At 32.7% G+C, this 14,868-nt stretch overlaps 1 protein-coding gene and 1 pseudogene across 1 annotated transcript; one reads left to right on the top strand and one right to left on the bottom strand.

The window, feature by feature from the left end:
• Positions 1-6,989: 6,989 nt before the first annotated feature.
• LOC126708352 (subtilisin-like protease SBT4.12) lies at positions 6,990-10,913 on the bottom strand (annotated as a pseudogene).
• Positions 10,914-11,489: 576 nt separating this feature from the next.
• LOC126708351 (uncharacterized) lies at positions 11,490-12,323 on the top strand. The gene has a single exon (XM_050408143.1). The coding sequence runs from the start codon at positions 11,490-11,492 to the stop codon at positions 12,321-12,323; it is 834 nt and encodes a 277-aa protein (XP_050264100.1).
• Positions 12,324-14,868: the final 2,545 nt, after the last annotated feature.

The raw sequence follows: 14,868 nt of genomic DNA, 5'->3' as shown, positions 1-14,868 counted from the left end.
GCATATTTGACCCTTTTTTTTTATGTGCTTAGCTATTCTGATTTTGGAATAGTATTTGAATCTCAAAAAAAAAAAAAAAAAAAGAGAGAGATTTTGGAATAGTATACGATGGGATTAGTATGCCCTTACATTTGTGGGATAAAGGTATGGCTTTTTTTTTTTTTTTATTGTCATTCTATCATTTAATTTTGAATATTGTTCATCTCCTTCCTTTACCCTTTTTTTTCGTAGTTTCAGGTTCTAGAATACAAATTTATTTTATATTGGGTGTCTGTTTGAAACAGCTTATTAAGCTGAAACTAAAAAAATTTTGCTAAAAATGTAAATAAAAAAATAAAAAAACCTGAATAGTACAATAAGGCCTATAAATAGTAACAAAAAGTGCAGTGGGACTCATGAATAGTAACAAAAATAAATTGAAAGTGGAGATAAGCTGAAAAATTCAGCTCATTCCAAACGCACACTGGATATATAATTTGAAGTAGGAAAAAAATCCAAAGAAAAATTTGATTCAAACACGCGCTGGATAAAGGTATGGTCATTTTCTCCCCACTTTTTACATTTCATTTTTTATCCTATCATTTCACTTTTGTTCAATTGCTCTTGCTTTACCATTTTTTCTTCATAATTTCATATTCACTTTTTTTCATTCACTTTTTGTTTTGTTTTTTTATTTTTTATTTTTATTTTATGCTATTCACGGTTCTTAAGAATCATGAAAAATATATGGAAAAATTGAAATAATTTGGGTAAATAGTTTCGGGAATAATTATTATTTTAATTAATAATCAATCAGTGTTAACTGGCCCACTTTTTGATTTCTTAACAGGTTGAAATGATAAATTAAATGTCAATAGGCCTTTTTTAAAATGGCAAAATTTTCATTCACCCCAATTCAATATTTAAGTATTTATCTGATTACATTTATGCTTTGTTACTCATTGATATCGATTTGTGATGCAACCTAACATAAAAAATAAAAAATAGACCAACCACACAAAATAATGACTTCTTCATTTTATTTTATTTCTTAATAATTTGATAGTTAAAAGTGGGGGATTAGAACGCCAAATGTTTCATTTGGAAATACCAATTGAGCTAAGAAAAATGCATAATTAAACTAAAAAAACAAATAAATAAAAAAGAGAATTATTGCACGCGTAAAGCGTGTGCGATTAGTCTAGTGTGCATATAGTATGTTTCTATAGTTCTTCTATACTACCATAACTTTAACACAATTTTTGTTATAAAGTAATGAAATGGTTCCTCTCAAGAAAAAAAAAAAAAAAAAAGTAATGAAGTGGTTAACTTTGAACGATAGACATTCAATTTCAGATAGACTCATCATATTTTCTCACTGTTCACTATTAATTAACTACTTGATAAATATATAGATAAATTTTGAATTAATGGTGTCTACTACATGATACCAATATTTTATCTAATGTGCATGTCACCCAAATTTGCATATTGTTGAATAAGAATTCTAGTGTTTTTTCTTCCTTAAAATTAAAAGTACAACGGAGAAAATATTCAAAATAACATGAACATTAACTTATAAGCCACTAGTTTCTCCACACACACACACAAAAAAATTAAAAAAAAAAAAAAAAAAAAACTTTTAACCCTCTAGAATTTATTTAATTTATTATTTGATGATTAGAATTATAAATGTTTGGATTAAAAAAGTACAGGTTAGAATTTTGATTTTTTTTATTCTACCCATTGTCAGTTAGTGAAGAAATTTATTCACGAAAAAAGAAAGACAACTTATAAGTTAATGTATGAATTTTAGCCATTGCCTTAAGAATGACTTATTCCATGTGGTTATAAGGCATTGTATATATCAACTAAGGATGCTCTTCAATATTTATAAGTCATTTATATGCCTATATTTCTAATTGATTCCTTTATTTTGAAGTAAAATATTTTCTCATTTTTAGGAGTTTATTAGCCACGAATCTGCACGTTACATGTGATAATTTTTTTAGAGTAGTCTCATTAAATTTAATTTTTTTCAATTTGGACTAATTTAATAAAGAGTAATGTATTTCATAATCATAAATATAACATAGGAACAATCATAAATCATAAATATTAATTTGAAAATTCATATTTTTATTTATTATAAGAATAATCATAAATCATAAATATAAATTTTGTCGTACCAAAATCAAAACAATATAATTTTTCTCAGAAATTCAAAAGGCAAGTTAATGAAAATATTCATTTTTTAATAAAAGTTACTAATAACATTTTGTGAATCATTAAAAAGAATATAAAATTTGGAAATTATTCTTTAAGTTTTAAATAAATTTTCTCAAACCTTATTTTTTCTACCCAACAATCCAAATACTGAAAAACGTAACTAAAAAAATAACAATGATTAATTGGACCGATTAAGAAAATAATTTGTTGTTAATAATCTATTAATGTTATTTTCTTTACAGAAATTGCAATTTCGTCCACCCAAAACATATTATGAAATAAACAATTATTAGCAAAATCTAAAAATTAAAGTTCTATATATACATACATATATATATGTGTGTGTGTGTGTGTGTGTGTGCGCGCACGCATTGTTATAAAATAATAATAATAATAATAATAGTGATTAAAATACAATTGCAAAAGCTAAAATATGTCGCCCATCCGATTATTTTCGTTTGATTAAGCTTTGCTTTTTTATGAATAAATGGCAATATAGAGTACTTCTAATACAACTTTTAAGAATACTTTGTCCACCCCCAAAGGATTAAAAAATAAACAAAAATTAGTAAAATCTCATCATTTATGTAAGGTTGAATTTTATCAACCATCTTGTTGGCTTTATTCCGTGCCAAATTTGCTTGTATTTTAGCAATTAGTAACCATGTATTTAGGTGGGAATCATGTAAGGGTAGTGAGTAAGAGAGTGTGAAGAAATGCTCAAGATTATGTAAGGATGCAGAGACTCGCGACTGGCAAGCCGCCAAATCTGGCACACGTGTGAAGCATGCAGGGGGAGCTGAAGAGTCATGCCAGCTGTTACACTATAAGACAAAAGTCCCAGGCTGGCCAGGCCGTTAGCTCGTGACTTGAACTCGCGACTCAGTCCAGTCGCGAGGCCAAGTCGCCAAACCACCCTGCTTGGGAAAAACTGACTCTTCGCATTACTTTCTCACCCCACTATATATAGACCCTTATACTCACGAAATAGAGAGAGCTTCCAGAGAGAATTTTTTAGAGAGAAACCCTAGAGAAAAACAAGATTGACTCATCCCCAATCTTCACATAGAGACTCTTCAAATTTTTCTACTCTCTTCCTCTCCATTGTTACATCCTTGAGAGGCACATTACTAAAACATTTTCTCACCATACCCATATCTGTGAGAATGCCATTTGGTATTTGGGAAGCAGTTAAGAAGGGACCAATTTCATATTGATTGATGTTATGGTCAAGTAGCGAAATCCAGTAAGTTAAAGAAGAAATAGGTTCAGCGTAACCTCGTTGGAGTAGGAGCTTGGAGGGCTTAGGTATATTAGGCAGATTAGGCTTGAAGGGTCTTCTGCTGTTCATGTATCCCAACTACATTCTTTAGTGGATTGTTTACCGCTTGGAAGGTGATGGAGAGGTTTAATGCCGAGGGTTTCGGTTTCCTCTTCGATAACAAATTGTTGTGTTGTCCTTGTGTTTGCATCTCTCTTCCCTTAATCTTTGTCATTTAATTTCTGCTGTGGATGTGATTTTATTTGGTTTAGATTGTTTATCAATTCTGTATTAAGCTTATGTTCATATTCCGCACATTGATTGTTTGATATTAAGTTTGAATTGGTTATTTGTAAATTGGGGTCTAAACGTTCAAGGTGTTTTATATACTAATTGAATTTTCAATTTAATATCTGAATTGATAACTATAAAAGAAATAAAAAAGATAAAAATCAAATTCTAACTTGTAAAACAATTAATTCTTACCCCAAATCAAATCAAACCAATGGGATAAAGAAAAAGAACTTAGGATCGGAAATTGGAATACCAAACTACCTAAATATGCATAAAAGTCAATACAAATTTACCAAAAAGATAAACAAATGTGATGTGACAATTAAATCAACAATAACAAAAAGAACCATTAGTAGGAAAAAAAAAAAAAAAAAAGTGGTTGAAACAATTTTAAAAAACTCCACCAAAACAAAAACAAAATTGAAGAAAGAGAGAGAGTATTGACCTTTTTGTCATGGACAATTTAGAAGGAATAGGGAAGAGAGGTGGAAATGAAAAAGAAATTTACATGAAAATTAAGATGGAAGAGGAAGGGTGGAAGTAGATGAAAGGTTGAACAAAGTGAAACTGTAGAATTTCAGAAGATATAAAGGAAAAAAAATTTTAAATCTAAAGAAAATCAAATGATAATTGCAAAAAAAAAAAAAATTATTGGAGGGATGAAATATTGAACTAAAAAGACAATGGTTGAAGCAAATGAAAAGTTGAACAAAATAAGAATTGCAAAAAAATAAAATAAGAAAGATGCTTAAGATGTAGTGCATAAAGAACTTTATAAAATTTATTACAACACTTTCATTATTATATATAGTATAGATATGTGTAGACATTATTTTTGGTTTTTTATTCTTCATTGATTTCATTATTTAGTTATAAACATCTGAATTAAATTAGATAAATATGTAAAGGCAAAATTATATATAATATTAAAACCACCCAAGATGGATGTGTAAAGTCAATAATCTATTTATATAATGTTAAAACCACCCAAGATGAATGTGTAAAATCAATAATCTATTTATATATTTTTTTTGTTAAAAATAAAGAATAAAAGTAAATTCTAAATTAAAGTAGATAAATATGAAAAGGAAAAATTATATGTAACGTAAAACCACTCAAGATGAATGTGTAAAGTCAATAATCTATTTATATTTTTTTGTAAAAAAAAAAATAGGACTAAAAAATAAATAAGAAAAATAATAATTATGTGATCAATGATGTGGCAATGATGTGGTGCAACAAAAACTTAGCAACAATAAATGTTATGCTTCAGCTTTTGGATATATATAGATTTGCAAGTAAAATGTAGTCAAATTTATAAAAGATTTTCCATTGAACGTAAAATCCTTTATAAAAAGTTGCAAAATATTTTTAGCATTAAAAAATTGGTAAAATTTTTTACAAAAAAAAAAAATACAAAGTGACTTGCCTCACCGCATCTGGGGGTTAAGTCACCGATCTAGTGGGCTAGTGGCTAGACCAACTACTTCGATGATCACCGGAGCCACCACTCTAGTGATCAGTATTGAGGGTTTGACCACTGAAGCAGCCACTCTGACGATGGGTGCTTGCATTTCAATCACCAAAAACACCGTTTTGTGATCAGTGTTGGAGATTCAATAACCAAAGTTGTAATTCCAATGATAGGAGACACCATTTTGGCTACCAGTGATGTCGGTCCGATCATTGGAGACACTACTTTGGCAATGATGGCGATCTGATCACTGGAGACATTGCTTTGGCAGTAGTCACTTGAGCTACCAATTTTGGTGGTTTACTTGAAAAATTTTACTTGTCATATCAAACCCTTGTAAAATATTTTAGGTTTGAAAATATTTGAATTCAAAACAAACAAGCTTTATCACACATCATAGTTTAATTTGTCTTAAGTATATAGTGGAGTTATTAAATACAAAAGTGAAATTTGAGAGAAAAACTAGATTACTAAAGTCATTGCTCTCCATCCAAGCGATTTGTTGAGAATTTGAGTATTGAATTAGTCTCTTTGAAAATTAGGGGTAAGCCTACTAATCACTTTGTGCACTATGTGAGATTTTTTTAGTCACAAGAGATCAAAATGGCTTTCCCCTTTCTCTTCCCTTTATCAACAGTGTGTTCTAAAACAATATATATCATCCAAACATGATTTTAACATATCAAGCCATGTTCTAAAACAAAAATTATAGTTGAAAGCAATCTGTATACTAATTATTCAATTTCTAGATCACCTTGAGAATGTCTAGGGCGATAGGGTTGGATCCCCTAGAAAAAAAAATGATACAACATAAGGTGCCATGACATCCTTCCATGTCTCGCCAACCAGAACAGTGGCAATCGGTTTTATATGGAGAATTTGAAGTATTTCATTAGGTTAATAGGATATTGAAGAAAGTAAGCAATTTATGCCATCAATGATTGAATTACGGATAATTAGTTTAGAAATTTATTTACTCTGTTGATATGATGTAGTCATGTTCTAGAAGTCAAGTTTGTTACTTCACCTGTTTGGACAACATGTGCCAGATATTATGTTGAATCTCCCTCCATCCAAATATGGGGTTATTTTCGCAAGAATGTTTCTAGGAGTTCAGTTTTATTAATTTGAATCTAAATGTATCTTTAGGCTTTTTTTTAAAATCAAAATTAAGCATATTATTTAGGATACGTTTAAGAATACTTTCATTTGAAAGATAAGGTTTATGGATCCTTTAAATAGGCTTGTAATATGCAAAACAAAAACAACAATTCGCTTTCAATAAAATTGAAATTTTTATTTATAGTAGATTATATAGTCCTAGCTAGAACGATATTTAGGTTTTTCATATTTTCTGTTTTGTGTGAGATAGACATAGTTATAGATCAACAATGCGAGTAAAAGGGATCAGAGAAGGGCAGAGAGACAGAGAGGTGCTTCCAACATTTAGTTTTATTATTTCAATTATATTTCAACTCATAAAAAGGGTACAAATCTGGCATGTCATCTTAAATGCACATACAAATCTCAATACTAGTAATGCTAAAACACAATTTTTTTCACAACTTTTGAGTTGAAAAGTAGTTATTGATTTTCATATAAGTCTACCAAAAATCATGATGATGCCAAGTGAGTTAGAGCCACTTGGTCACAGTGCTTATTTATAGGCCACACTTTCGCCAAGTAACTTTATTTATTGTTAATAACTTGCAATGTCAAAATGTTGGAAGAAAAACTGTGATAGACTTATTGTTAATATTTGTGTTTAACGATCCCATTCCTGTGATGCATAGAAGAACCTATGGAATCTGGCTTTTTCTGGGACATTGAGAAAGAAGGGTATCCGTATTGAGTACCAGGGAGAATATTGTAAACTACAAGTGGGCTTCTCACCACATAATGCCCATATTTCCATTCGATTGCACCAGATATGATTGGCTGTTGTGCTATCTTTGGACCATAGACCTGCACTGAAAACGATTTTTTCTCTCCAATGGCAGAGAATGACAACACTGATGGTACCACAGTAACATCACTAGAGGCTGGCAAGTTTGTAGAAAGAGTGTAGGTTGAGTTCGGTGGGCCAACATTGGTGACTGTCCTAGTGAATACAGCCATAATCTGCTGGCCATCTTCCACGGCAACAGAGAATGAGGGATAGTTATGGTTCCATGCTCTTCCAGGCTTTGAGGTATTGCAAAAGCTGCTCTTGTCTCCGTTGACGAGTCTTAACGTGGTGGTATTGTAGCCTTGCATGCACAGAAAGTTTATGTAGTCTACCTCATATGCATCATAGACGAGCCCAGGGTCTCCTGCTTGCAATGGGTTGATGTGACCGGATCCATAAGCAAATTCAAGGTCTTCATGCATCTTGGGGCCCACAATATAAGCTATTCATGATAAAAGTTAGGTCATTGAGAGAGAGTAAACGATGATTTATAATGTTTTTCCTTATCAGTGTGGTTAATTTCTTTCATAGTCTATAAGGTTCTATGCTTCCAACAAAACAGTAGATAGCAAGGCATGTTTAATCTTTCTGCCATTTTCTTGAGTTTTGTCATGTCAGTTTATAAACCTTTTATAGTAAAATTAGGGGAATTTAACATTTTCTATAAGGCAATAGTCTTGAACATAATCATGTTCTAGAAGTCAAGTTTGTTATTTCACCTGTGGTCATAAGGGCAGATTTAATGGCAGCAGGTAACCAGTTCGGATGGGCAGCCTTAACATAGGCAGCTGCACCACTTGTGTGAGGGCAAGACATTGATGTCCCAGAAATTATGTTGAATTTGACACACCTAGTTTCGTCCTGGTCCACGGAAGGTGGAGCCACAGGAGACCAAGCAGCAAGAATATCTACTCCAGGGGCTGTGAGATTAGGCTGCATATATATCATCCAAACATAATTTTAACATATTAAGCCATGTTCTAAAACTAAAACTAAAATTATAGATGGAAACAATTTTGTAAACTATGTACTCATTTTCTAATCACCTTGAGAATGTCTGGGGCGATAGGGTTGGGTCCCCTAGATGAAAATGATACAACATAAGGTGCCATGACATCCTTCTATGTCTCACCAACCAAAATAGTGGCAATCGGAAATCTATCAAGGGTTCAAAGTATTTCATTAGGGTATTGAAGAAAGTAAGCAATTTATGCCATCAATGATTTATTTAAAGATAATTAGTATAGCAATTTATTTACTCTGTTGATCTGATGTAGTTTAAAATTTTAAGGCCATCTTCAACACTAATCAAGGGAAATGATGTTCCATTGAGGTTGAAGCTATTAATGAAGAGACCCTTCATTAGATCATTCAAAGAATTAGTAAAGATTACTCTATGGGAATGCTATCTTTTGAATATATTAACTTCAACATAAAACTCACAGTAAAGGCTTGTCCACTGCCAAGCACAACTTGAGCAACAAATTTTCTGTCAATGGTGCTTGCAGCAACAGTTAATATCCAACGTGCATGATTAGCAATGGATAATGGGAAAGGTCCTGAGTTTCCAGCAGAAGCTGAAGTCAAGATGCCATTTTTCATGGCATGGAAAGACCCAATAGCCAATGGGTCTTCAAAGTATGGTGAAAACCCGCCAAAACCAATGGAAACGGAAATAATGTCAACTCCATCTGCTATTGCATCGTCAAATGCTGCTAGGACGTCTGCTGAGTAACATCCAGATGACCAGCAAACTGTGTACATTGCAGTCCTTGCACCAGGAACTCCACCTCTTGCAGTTCCTTCAGCTAGCCCAAAGTAGCTGGCTCCAGCTACCTCCCTCCCTGCAGCTGTTGAGGATGTATGGGTTCCATGATCCTCGGAATCCCTTGGGGATTTGATGTCTATTATGTCATAGTCTTCTTCACTGTTGTAGTAACGGGCTCCAATGATCTTGCTGTGATTTTAAAATTTCTGTAAGTAGCTATCTGAGATGAATGCCTAAAAGATGAATGTTAATTTATTATGTCTTTAGTTTGTGCCTCAAGTTATGTAATAGTTACATGTGCCCCGTCCAAAAAGTTTCTAAGACAATCACTTAGGATTTTGTGTCCCTAGTATAGAAAATCTTCAAAATGTAGTGACTCATCTTTATTTCTGTCAATTAGGATTGAAACCTTTTTTTAGTTGTTGGTTATCTTCCATTAAGAAAACAAACTCCACAATAGTATCTCTGCCTAATAATCATTGCCTTCATACAAACACCAGCATGTCCAATTTATTTTTTTTTGAAATTTTCTCAATCACATTAGTTCTTATTCATCTAATGAGTAATGTGTTTGTACCCATGGCAATGCACACATAAGTACAAGGCAAAAGGAGAGCTCACTTGTTGCAGGTGAAGTTGGCTCCTTGGCATTTACCCTTCCATTTACTAGGTGGAGAGCCGAGCCCTTCATCGTTGAAGCTATCAGATTCTGGCCAGATTCCTGCAACACAACAGATGTGGAAAAACTTCAAATTTGAGCATTTGCTTTGTTATTTACTCAAAGCAAAATGGTGACAATTGTGTGCTTAGTATAATAACCTGTGTCAAGAAGCCCAATAATGACATCTTCTTGAGGGCTTCCAACTTTGCCTTTGGAGGGGAAACCCATGAAGTCCCATGACCTTGTAGTGTGAAGATTTAGTCTGTGGTTTGGAAGTACTGAAATCACACCTTCCATTTCTGCAATACATTTCAACTGCTTTTAGCACACAAACGGTAGTAAAATTTCATTCCTTGCCACTAGTTTGACACTCACCTGAGAATTTTTCAACTTCTTCATCAGTTAATTTAGCTGCAAATCCATTAAAACTCTTCCCATAACTATAGAGTAGTGACTCTTTTGCTGTCGAAGCACTGCAATTGAAAAAAAAAAAAAAAAGGAATATGCTTGAGATAATTCAAAAGTTAAAGCTGTTATGGGAAGGGATTTATATTTGGAATGACACACTACACTATGAATATAGTAAAGCCTTCAGGTGGTTTCCAGTTATAAAAGTGATGACATTGAAGTGTGATTCTGTTTTGGAGTGTAGACTGGAACTCTCTTGATTATTATACAAGCTAAAAATGTCACATTGGTCACACTTTGCAGCTCAATCTAAAATTTTCTCCAAACATGTCCAAGATCACTATTTGGTTCCTGTTGACACATCTCAAAATAACTACTCGTTCACTCTACATAACGTTAGCATGCACCATAATACCTTGATAGATATAAGTTGCCTTTGCATTACCACATATCAGCTTCTAGAGACCCTAGCATGGTTTTTAGTTATTACATTAACTGTACATTGCTTTTAATTGCCATAGTTCTGAACTATTAGAACTCCTAACACTAATTATAGGGTGTTAACTAGAAGACTAGTGCAAAACTATGACATTATATAAGTAGTGACAGGCTAAAAGTTGTAACACCTTCCAAGTACACTCTCTAGCATGGAATGGTGCGATGATGCGGCAGAAAAATCTCCTTGAATCTTGTCTCCCATGTATACAATGTGAACCTATATGCAGCACAAACTTCTTAATAAAGAAACCATGTTGAATTACTTTGGGCATTAAAAAGACTAAATTTAAACTATGAAAACCAATGTACCTTCCTTTCCTGGCCATGGCAACTCAATAGAAGAGCTGCAAGCAATAATGTGTGCAAAAGAATATGTAGCACTGCCGTGGCCATTGGGATTGAACTTGGTTCAACTGTAACAGTGTTAAGTTGATGCCTTAATTACGAGATAAAACTCTAAGTTATTTATACAAGAAATGAAAACTTGAAATATCCGCTTGCTGTTTCTACCATCATTTGTCACGCTCTTTTGTTGTTTTTGTCACCAAATTATGTTTAAAAAAACATTATATGAAGAGCTTATTATTTCCGATTTAAAAATGACCAAATAAATAAACAGGTTATATTATTGTTTTAGTCGTCACTAGCTCAGAAACTATGCACACTTATTTAGGCGTGCCGTCAAGTCGGTCAAGATTATTGTCCAATAATCACTAGTTTTTTTTTTTTTTTGGGTATAATAATAACCTGATTATCATCTGGGAAATCCGGCACACTTTTCTTTGTGGGTTCCGTCAAGTAATGGAAATGTTTCGCTTTGTTTAACTTAAATTTTTTTCTTTTAAATGGAATCAAAGACATAAGGTTCGTCATTTCACTTGGCGTGCTTGTAAGGATATCCTTCCCACCAAGGCTAATCTGAAGCGTAGGAAAGTGCTGCTAGACGGGAGCTGTGATGCTTGTAAGACTATGGAAGAAACCTCAGGTCACTTATTTTGGGAGTGTTCTCGGACTCAGGAGGTTTGGGCTCTGACCAAGCTTTTCCCGCCAAACCATAGAGTTTTCTTCCCTTCCTTCTTGGACTTGCTGTGGTTTGGGGCCATGGAGAAGAATTGGGATCCTGGGGATGTGGCGAAGGCAGTTATGGTGGCTTGGGCGTTGTGGACTAACAGAAATGAAGTGTGGCATGGTAAGAAGCGGAAGGAGGGTAGGGCTATTGTCTTTGGAGCATTGGATTATCTCCTTGAATACCAGATGTGTTTGGACAGTCCGGAGCGTCCTGCCACTAGCAGGCCTACAAGATGGTCTCCCCCTCCCCCTTCACGCTATAAGATCAATGTGGATGGTGCGGTATTTGGGGCGCAAAAAGCTGTGGGCGTTGGGGTGGTGGTTAGGGATGAGGAAGGGAGAGTTTTGGGTGCCTGCTGCAAGAAAATTAAAGCTCCAATGGGTGCACTAGAAGCCGAAGCCAAAGCTTTTGAGGTAGGCCTCCAATTCGCTAAAGACATGCTTATTCATGACTTCATTTTGGAAGGGGACTCTCTGTTATTAGTTAATGCCGTTAATGAAATTTCTCCTCCTCCATCTGCTGTTGCTGCAATTGTTTATAGTTCCCTCTCTGCACTTAAGGACTTCCGTAAGGTAGAAATCTCTCATGTAAAGAGGGCAGGCAATAGGCCTGCCCATCTATTAGCCAAATATGCAAAAAACATTATTGATTTTAATGTTTGGGTGGAGGAGAGTCCTAGCCTTATTGATCAGGCTCTCCTGCAAGATGTTTCTTTTGCTGCTTGTATTCAATGAAGTTCATTCAGTTTACCATCAAAAAAAAAAAAAAAAAAGACTTGCATGTATCAAGCAGAATAAGATACGGCAACTCTGTGTTAGTGTATGTTGTCCTCTCCCCATGTACTGTGATTATGTGTGTTTACCAATCAGCAAAAACCGCATCAAAACCACTCGTAAAATGACATAATCGTACCGCACCGTACTGCACTGCAACACACCACACAACTCAATATCTTTTTATTGAATGTGAATTTTGACAAATCCACCAATGAATTACATTTTTTTTTTCTTATATCCTCCATGCTCACAAGATTTCTAGAAAATTAAATATCAATAGCTATGTCATCAATAAATTGTTTAAATTACAAGTTTTTGTAATTTAAAATTATGCATAAAATATAAACTTGTAAATCATATAGTAAATAATATCCGATGGGCGTAAAATTTGACATGTGTATTAAGAGCATAAAGAACATGTAATTCAATGATTAGATTTTCAAAATATATAGTAATGTTAATTTTTTTTAAAGGAAGTTGTAACCTTAAGTTACAACCGATTTTATAACTAAACTTTATCCTAAAATAAAAACATACAATACTCCAATATATAAAACACACTTGACATACCATATGGTTTTATGGAACAGACTGAAGAAGATAGACTTGATGCTTTGAAATAAGCTCTTTTTTTAAGCAAGAGCTAAATCCAAAACCATTCCTCTTCTAGTTAAGAGCGGCAAAGGATGTCTAACGGTACCATTCCTCCTCCAGTTAAGAGTGACAAAGGACGTCTAGCAGTTCATATATCATCTCTTTGATTTTTTAGGAATAGTGACAACTAAACAGGTATGAATTGGTTGGGTTCAATGAGGAGATGAAGAGGCAAGAAATGAGGAGAGGGAGAGTTTGACACATTAAAGAGCTTACATGGAAAGTTGAAAACAGTGGATAGAAGGAGTCATGGGTGTTATGGAAGCTGAAGTGAAAACAGTGAAATCATTAAAAAAAAAATTTGAAAAATAATGGAAATAAAATAATTTTGTTTATTAATGGAAAGAAAATAATGACATAACCGTTAATATGGCTCAACAAAAGTATAGCAACAATAAATACTATGCTTCAGCTTTTAAATATATATATATATATATTATATTATATTTTTTATTTTCTAAAGAGAGAGACAACTGCCTCATCAAATCCCGCTAGTCTAAGAGGTGGTATTTGGTGTAATATGGATATCTCACATGGGTTGGGACCTTTGGGTTCCTCACTTGTGAGATTCACCTAATATGAAAAGGAGATGTAGTTATTTAAACAAAAACAAAAACAAAAACAAAAAACAAAAAAAAAATCTTTTGTGTAATGGAAATATATCATTATAATTTTTAAAGAACAAATTGAAATAATTAATAATTCAAGAACAAATTTAAATTAATATATAATTTAGCAACAAAAATTATCTGACTTAAATTGTATTAAACAGACAAGTAGGTAGGTTTTAAAAAAAGAGGTTGAAAATGCACGCTAATAATCTTTAACATTAGCAGATGTGGAGAATATCCATAATTGAAATGGATTCCTTTCATGGTTTTGCTACAAATCTAAAAAAGATGTAATGATGTGTCCAATGTTAGGCTTTTTGGCTTTAATAATGCATATTTAAAAATTACAGTAATTACTTAACCAAATAGCATTGCTTGTTATTGACCCCTCCATGGCTTGTTAGATGAAGGTTTCACCAAAGTTATTCTTGAATGAGATGCCCTGCATGTTATAAATCATCTTCTCTCCTCTTTGACCAAGCTTCACTAGTAATTTGTGATGAACTGTTGTCTCTTTTGTGACCATTCTCCTTTTGGAGTGCTTCTCAGTTATCATTAGAGAATCTAACTCCTTTGCCCATGAGTTGGCTTCATGGGTGTTTAGTTGTAGTCTATCTAGAAAATCCGCACCTCCTTTGTACTTGAGACTGTTTTAGCTCAATAACATAGAGAATCAGAGATGGTGGTTGATCCTCTTTTGGCTTATTCAAGACAAAATAATGATAATAATAATAATAAATAAATAAATAAATAAAATTATCACACACATGATGACTTTCACACCCTCAAAAGTATATTCATCAATTCATTTCAAGTCAAATAGAAAAGCTTAATTCACAATTAAAAATTTGGTAGCTCAACGCTATATGCGAATTATTTGGTGACTAGAGTGAAATGAAAGGACAAATTAGAGAATCCCTTCCTACTTCCATTAAAAAATTAAGATATATTTTGAAAATCTAAACATTAGATTGCATATTTTTTTTTTATTCTTAACATACATATCAAATTTTATTTAAATTGGATGTTAATAATTATTTGATTCATAAACATATTTTTTATGCATAATTTAAAACTACAAAAACTTAAAATTTAAACACTTGACTAATGATATAATTATTGATCTTTAATTTTTTTAAAATTCTGCAAGCATGAAGAATATAATAAAAAAATGCAATCTAACTAAGCTTTTTTATTGAGATGACTAAGAAAATAGCAAGACAAATCTAGGTTTTTTA

Source organism: Quercus robur, chromosome 12 (genome assembly GCF_932294415.1).
Source record: "Quercus robur chromosome 12, dhQueRobu3.1, whole genome shotgun sequence".
Lineage (NCBI taxonomy): Eukaryota > Viridiplantae > Streptophyta > Magnoliopsida > Fagales > Fagaceae > Quercus > Quercus robur.
Note: the sequence above shows the minus strand (reverse complement) of the source record. Positions and strands in the feature narration are given on the sequence as shown.